Source organism: Erythranthe guttata, chromosome 10 (assembly GCF_056151865.1).
Source record: "Erythranthe guttata isolate IM_541 chromosome 10, IM_541, whole genome shotgun sequence".
Lineage (NCBI taxonomy): Eukaryota > Viridiplantae > Streptophyta > Magnoliopsida > Lamiales > Phrymaceae > Erythranthe > Erythranthe guttata.
The window spans coordinates 18,219,897-18,226,778 of NC_142542.1; the positions used below are offsets into that span (position 1 = coordinate 18,219,897).

Genomic DNA, 6,882 nt, shown 5'->3' on the forward strand with positions numbered 1-6,882 from the left:
ACGAATTAAAATTTTAGTCACATGATCGATAACACAAAAGTGATCGGCATAACTCATAAGTCATAGAATGTGGCCTTCAAACTTTTGTATAATTATAGTAAAAATCCGCAGCTTTATTTGAATTCTACAAAAGCTATTTCCAAACTTTTAACCAATAAATCATTGTTCCTATTGTTTTTTCTTTGTCCCACTTTAATTTTTGTTGTTACAATGGCAAAAAATAATAATTAATCAAATCAAATTGCAAAACATAATCATTCATCAACAGGAGAACCAATAATCTAAGGAGAACCATTAAAGATTATTGAAGATATTAATATTAAATAATACATTTCACTAATAACTTAAACTTTTAGCTGATGTGGTCATTCAACATTGGTTTTATTTCAACGACAACAATCGATTGATAAGAGTAAATTTTAAGTAATCGGCCAAAATTAATTATCTAATTGAATTTTAATCTTATTTTTTTAATTAATTATCCAATGACATTTAAAACTCAATTATAAATCAAATGAACTATACATAATTAATATACGTATATAATAATTTCCTTCTTGTTTTGGGCCTAGCCCATACTTTTGTCACTAGCACATAGGCCCATTTCCTTGAATTGATAAAACTAGCCAAGTTTCGTAATCATACCCATAATATATGTTATGGCCCAAAATATAAATTGGAATTAACACACTTCCAAGTAGGGATTCAAAAGAGCCGGGTGTTGAGTGTATATTTTTACATTCAATGTATATTTTCGTACGAGTATTTTTGTATACTTTTATTGATTTAATGGTGCTTAATGAGTGGTTTATTGTATTTTAGGTACAACTTGACGATTTGGCTGTTACAAGGATGAAACAAGCCAAAAAAGATCAAAAACGGGCAAAAACGGAAGAAAACAAAAATATGCTGAAAATTGGCCCGGTGCGGCCGTGCCAAATTTAGCTTATTTTTGGCGCGGCCGCGCCAACTGCAGAATTTGGGCAGAAGGTTTCGGCGATTCTTGCGCGGCCGTGTGAGAATTGCACTGATTCTCGCGCGACCGTGTGAAAACACGCTGGAAGTAATTTTGAACTTTTAATCACACAAGGAAACCTAAATCTTCTACCAAGTTGAGACATCTATAAAAGGGCAAAGACCAAGCACGAATCACGGGACTTTTATACACAATCTTGGAGGAAGAGGAGCGAGAGAACGGAGAATCGAAGACGGAGAATTGACAAATCTTCATCACAATTCTTCTTTCATCTACCTTTTCTTAATCTATTTATTTTTAATATTTTTATAATGTTTTTCTTAGCGAACATGAGTAGCTAAGCTTTTAATCTAGTATTTTATTGGAACCATATGTGGTGATTCGAACTTATTTTTCTAATATTATGCAAGTTTAAATTCCATGATATTTCTTCTATTTGATCTTATTTAGCGCATAAACGTACGTAGCTAATTTATGTTGCTATATGTTATTGTTAGAATTGATTGACATGTCGTTTTAATAATTAGAACAAGGATAGAAGAGCCTTCGAGTAGTTTTCACCAGATGAGTGTGTCAATTGCATGTATTATCGTAGACATACAGATAATACCTTAGGTAGCCGTTTACGAGACTTGTTATTTAATGCTTTATTCTTACTTGGTTTGCATAGACATATAGTGAATCGTTTATGAATAATAGACTCATAATACACGCGGCAGCGGGTTATGAGTAATTTAGTGTCTCGGGTTAATAATCAGGAATCGTAACTTGCATGATAGAGGTTTAATTGGGTATCGAATTACCGCATAGGGGGAAGATAAAATCCTAGATCCGTTTTTATTGATATATTCTCGTGATTATTTGCATTTATAATTAGTTTAATTATTTAGTTGATTAAATTTGAAAACCTTGCGTAGGCTGGATAAAAATCATAATTGTTAGAATTTGGTACTTAGGATTAGATAATTCGAATATTCCCTTTGGGATCGGCATCCGACTCTCACAAGTCCACCTTTACTACTTGTTTGCGATACATGCACTTGTGTGTTAGATATTTAACCCCAACACCAGGCTTGGCTATTTTGGTGAGCTCGAGCTCGAATACGCGAGCTCATGAAATACAAATAATGAACTCGGACTCAACTCGTCAGAAAGCTCGAGCTCGTAAACTTAAGTTCGACTTCGAGCTTTTGTCGAGCTGGCTCACTGAGCTCATGAGCATGCTCTACTCATTTACAAATCTGATTCCAAGTGCAAAACTAATTATAATTCCGCTCCAAGAAATAAGAATTGGAAAAATAAAAGATAAAAAATTTAAAAATTGGAATGAAAAACCTTTTTGCAAAATTGGAATTTTTTTTTTATCGAAATTAGAGGAATTTTGGATCAAAAATTTCCATTTTTTAAAGTCATTTATGGTACAAAATAGACAATTATATTCCTACTATAAAAATATATTGCGGAGAAGAATTGATTTTTTTTAAAATGAAATTGGATTAGAAATCAAAACTTCATGAATTCAGATTGAAAAAAATACTGCTCCAAAATAAAAAAAATTCGAATCGAAACCAACGGCATTCAAAAACTCCGTTCCAATTTCCACCAATACACTCAACAATCACAAGTTAAATTGAGTTTCTTCTTACATTTTTCATTCAAATACTACCAAACCATAATAGACACATAAATGAAAGTCTAGTTATTCAAATATAATTATTTTTGCACCCTAAAAAAATATTTAAATATATAAACAAAGAGAGGTCATCACATAATAGTGCATGCATGAACATTATCCTCGCTAAAACGATACGTAATCCGGTCATCGATCGTTTCGTAGGGAAGGTCGGGGAAATAGCCGTGCGTGGTTTCGTTGTACCCATGGGTGTAGTAGTTGTACGTTGAGTTGAAATTGGATTCGTCCAAATATCGAGAAGCATAGGAATAATACTCGGAATCATAAGGGAATGGCCAAAACTCCGCCGTTTTACCGCTTCTTCTCACCATTTTTAGGACACTCCTTTTGTCCACATACCCTCTCACTGTCACCTTTTGCTTCTCCATATCTATGTCTAAGCTATCCACACCTGCATGTATACATACATATATACATACACACACATATATATATATATATCAATGAACTATATATATAGGTTTTACTATCAAAAGAAATAAGGTTTTAGGGCCCGTTTGGCTAAGTCTATTTTAAACACATGATAACCTTTTACGTCTGATAAGATGTTTTAAGAGCTGATAAGCTGTTATATCTTTTATTTTTATAATTAATTTTTAAAGTGTTTGATAATGAACTTATTTGCTACTTTTATTCATTATAACTGACAAGATTTTGTGATAGCTACGATGAGTGATTGAATTACGTACCGACGGATTTGTGACCGATTATAAAATAATAAAACTAGACAAAAGATCGATTCGATCACAAAAAAATGGTTATTAAAAAAAAATTATTGATCACGTAAAATAGCAACCTATGCTTTATTTTAAAATGCTCGGTTATTACCACTATTCCTTAAAGATTCTGCAGATTTTTATTCTTGGTTTCTTATTCTTGTTATCTAAAGACTATGACCCTTTATAAAATTAAGATAAACATACATAATACATATATATAATGTGTGTGTGTGTGTGTGTGTGTGTGTGTGTGTGTGTGTGTGTGTGTGTGTGTTTTGACCACCCTGGTTCCTACATCTACAAACACAAGATTTTCTTGTCTGAGGTTCAAGAATCAATACATACAACTTTTCTCATCAAACAAGTGAAACTGTTTTGAGAGAAACAATTATATATTCAAAAGCAAAATTAATATTGATCAAATTTAATTGAATTAACAAACAAATAGTGGCATGCAAAAAAACTTGCCCTCCAATTTAGAGATGGCTCTTCTTATCGTTTTCTCGCATCCTTCGCAATCCATACGAACCAAAAGCTCCACAATCTATGCATCCAAAACTCCATTAAATCGATATTATATTTAAATATTTAGAACTTCGAAGATTTAAAAAAGAAAAAAAAAAACAAGGGATGTGTGAGAAAAAAGAGTTACTTACGGACAAAGCGTTGGATATCGGAGCCTGCAGCTTGAAACAACCACCAAACATTTTTTTGTCACGCTTACTTACGAGACCTCAAAAACATTTAACGTGTACATATAAGCTGTGTGATATATTGATGTACATATATATTGGATAAAGAGTAGGAAATATAAAGGGAAAATCGACAATAAAATCGAAAGAATCAATCACACAAGTTGGTCGATTTTTTTTATCGTTCGAAGACAAGTCTATAGATATATACGGGAATAGTACATCTCTATCAGCTGCTACAAATATACCAGACAACTTGACCTGTATTAGATATGCTGATCTAATCTATATATATATATATATATATATATATATATATATATATATATATATATATATCAACTCATGTAATTTTCCCATATTGTGTGACAACCGCACAATATTGCATTTGCACCTTTTAATGCATGTGTATATATGAATATATATGTATTTATTTATTTTTCGTATAATACTCGATATATCACATTGCAGGAATTTTCGACAATTCCAATTCATCAAGTATCGATTTTATTCACAGAAAACTTCATTGTCCTCGTCAAGTTTTTAAGATAAGGAGAACAAAAGGATATTCCCAACACCCAATTAACGTTGATTTTGCTCTCAATAAACGAAACTTTCCCGTAAATGCGAAATAAATCAAAAAACGAAGCGTCGAAATTATAACACAAAAAATATTCTAAAAGCTCAACCCACCACTCCCAAGTGAGAATAGCATCACAGAATATATACTCTTCCACACAAATGGCAGCAACTGGATAACAAAAAGATTGGTAATAATCGAAGACGGTACAAAATCAAAATAAATCGGACGTCGCGTATTAGAACAGAGCATCGTAGCATACAATACAAGGTGAATAGTTTCGTGGGAAAAATACGGAGGTTTATTTAGCAGAAGGCGATTCCATTGTCTGAACAGTAGGGGGCGTCACTTCCACCAAATCAAGGCTCGTAAAATTCGAGTCTCGAGACCTTTCACGAATTTCTCTATATTCTTGACATACGGCACATAAATGGCAGAAGAAATGTGTGACGAAATCTCCACACGGTGCTTCCTACATTTAAAAATCCCGTAATTAAGGACCAAATCATAATTATAAAAATATAATCTTATAGCACAAAAAAAAAAAGTCTGCAACCAAACATTGTTTAAGCTTATTTTTGACCTGCAGATTGTATTTTGACCAAGCGGAAAAACACGAGCATGAATATAGAACAAGCGGAAAAAAAATTATACCTGCAGATTGTATTTTGACCTTAATGCCCTTCGGTAGCCACAAGCATAGCATGCGACGAAGCAACCAGGCATACCCAACATAAAGCCGTCGGTCAACACGCAGCAAAAAGTATTAACAACGGCCCACATAACGATATGCATCGAACAGGGTCCCATTAAATTTCCGGACCCCAAAAACTCGGCATTTTTCCCGAAAAGATAGCATGGGCAAAATAGTCCAACGTAACCTGAGCAGAAAAGAACATTATCGATTAGTTAGGAAATAACCTAAATAAAACGCACCATCCAACGCCTAATTAATTAGAGTAGATTACTTAATTGACGTACTTCACTCGAGAAAACATAATGCGATATGCATCATCAACCATTTACATAAAAGAAAACGAAAAAAGGCCCCACAGAAGATCGAGTAAAATGTGTATAGCACAAAAAATCAATCGCTTGTTAATTCCGTTTACTTACGAATTCCTAAGATGGAGTCTAAACGGAAAAAAAAAGGCTTTTTTTTCATCTTATCGTTTCTTGCAACTACTCAAAAAAACGGGCACCTTTCATTCACTTTTATTGCTTCTGACAAAATCAAGATCACAAAGCGTAAAAGTAGCGTACAGCTCTGCATATCATCAAAACAAGCACAGATTCCCGAAGACCACTGCCCTGAGCCATTATCGTTGTTCCGTTTTGCAGGTATTGAATCCGCGGGCCCCACTAAATCCTCTTCGGCATCCAATTGTCCTAACGGGACATAAGGCGGCGGCACATACGTGGTCTGGCCCACCATTTGACTTTCTTCGAGTAGTTGACCAGAAAATCTGCAGCAAGCCCACCATAGATAATCATCAAACAAAAACTCGTTTCCGAAAAATATTTCACACTTTCTTGATTACTAAAATCCTTTTCTTTAAAACATTGTATACCAAACACATTCAAAATTTCAAGTACATTTAAATAATTTTGATGAATAAATATCAATGTACTATGAACCCTAATTACAGAAACAAAAACATCATAGCTGCAGAAATTCCCATAATTCGATGTAATCACAATATTAAATGCACTGCAGCTATGATTAAAAACTAGAGGGAAACATGAATTTGAAGAAACCGACAACATTTTCCCCCAATTCCAATTCAAAACCCCCAAATTAAATTAAATGTAAATAAACATTTGAAATTTCGCGAATTACGCAACTAATGAAAGCAAAATTGCGCCAAGATTCATGAATCAAATAACAGTAAATCACTAAACATCGAGAAGGGAAAGTACCGAGTACCGACCTTTTAGAGAGAGAGAGAGAGAGAGAGAACGGCAGAGAAATTGTCGACAGGTTGATTGGATTACATGAGCTAAAGCAGAAGCGCGTAAATATATATACATGTCAACAGAAAAGTCGAAAAGTCGAAAAAAGTGCTTTTATGTACACCCGACTTTCTCTTTAAATTCTCCTTTTAAATTTTGCTTATAGTTAGCTCACTGCCTACTCGGAAATGTCTGAAATGTCCCTTACTTTATATAAGAACTAGCATTTTTCCCGTGCGATGCAGGGGATAGCATTTCAAACGTGAAAA

At 33.6% G+C, this 6,882-nt stretch overlaps 2 protein-coding genes across 2 annotated transcripts; both read right to left on the minus strand.

Moving 5' to 3' along the window:
• Window positions 1–2,567: 2,567 nt before the first annotated feature.
• On the minus strand, window positions 2,568–4,274 carry LOC105959916 (Heavy metal transport/detoxification superfamily protein). Its single transcript, XM_012984077.2, has 3 exons — window positions 4,045–4,274; window positions 3,857–3,932; window positions 2,568–3,060 (listed from the first exon to the last, which is right to left on the minus strand). The coding sequence occupies exons 1-3, from the start codon at window positions 4,093–4,095 to the stop codon at window positions 2,741–2,743; spliced, it is 447 nt and encodes a 148-aa protein (XP_012839531.2). The 5' UTR covers window positions 4,096–4,274; the 3' UTR covers window positions 2,568–2,740.
• Window positions 4,275–4,684: 410 nt separating this feature from the next.
• LOC105959917 (PLAC8 family protein) lies at window positions 4,685–6,651 on the minus strand. The gene is made up of 4 exons (XM_012984078.2): window positions 6,592–6,651; window positions 5,924–6,126; window positions 5,315–5,541; window positions 4,685–5,132 (listed from the first exon to the last, which is right to left on the minus strand). Exons 2-4 carry the CDS (start codon window positions 6,093–6,095, stop codon window positions 4,962–4,964), a joined length of 570 nt encoding a protein of 189 aa, XP_012839532.2. The 5' UTR covers window positions 6,096–6,126; window positions 6,592–6,651; the 3' UTR covers window positions 4,685–4,961.
• Between the last annotated feature and the right edge of the window lie 231 nt (window positions 6,652–6,882).

What these genes read in the sequence shown, in the direction of transcription:
- LOC105959916 (XM_012984077.2), bottom strand. Translation starts at nt 4,095, where the DNA reads ATGTTTGGTGGTTGTTTCAAGCTGCAGGCTCCGATATCCAACGCTTTG. An exon ending in CGATATCCAACGCTTTGTCC is followed by an intron (nt 3,933 to 4,044) that starts GTAAGTAACTCT and finishes TTGGATGCATAG; the next exon opens with ATTGTGGAGCTTTTGGTTCG. An exon ending in AGCCATCTCTAAATTGGAGG is followed by an intron (nt 3,061 to 3,856) that starts GCAAGTTTTTTT and finishes GTATACATGCAG; the next exon opens with GTGTGGATAGCTTAGACATA.
- LOC105959917 (XM_012984078.2), bottom strand. Translation starts at nt 6,095, where the DNA reads ATGGTGGGCCAGACCACGTATGTGCCGCCGCCTTATGTCCCGTTAGGA. An exon ending in TTTTGATGATATGCAGAGCT is followed by an intron (nt 5,542 to 5,923) that starts GTACGCTACTTT and finishes TTTTCTGCTCAG; the next exon opens with GTTACGTTGGACTATTTTGC. An exon ending in GGTCAAAATACAATCTGCAG is followed by an intron (nt 5,133 to 5,314) that starts GTATAATTTTTT and finishes TTTTAAATGTAG; the next exon opens with GAAGCACCGTGTGGAGATTT.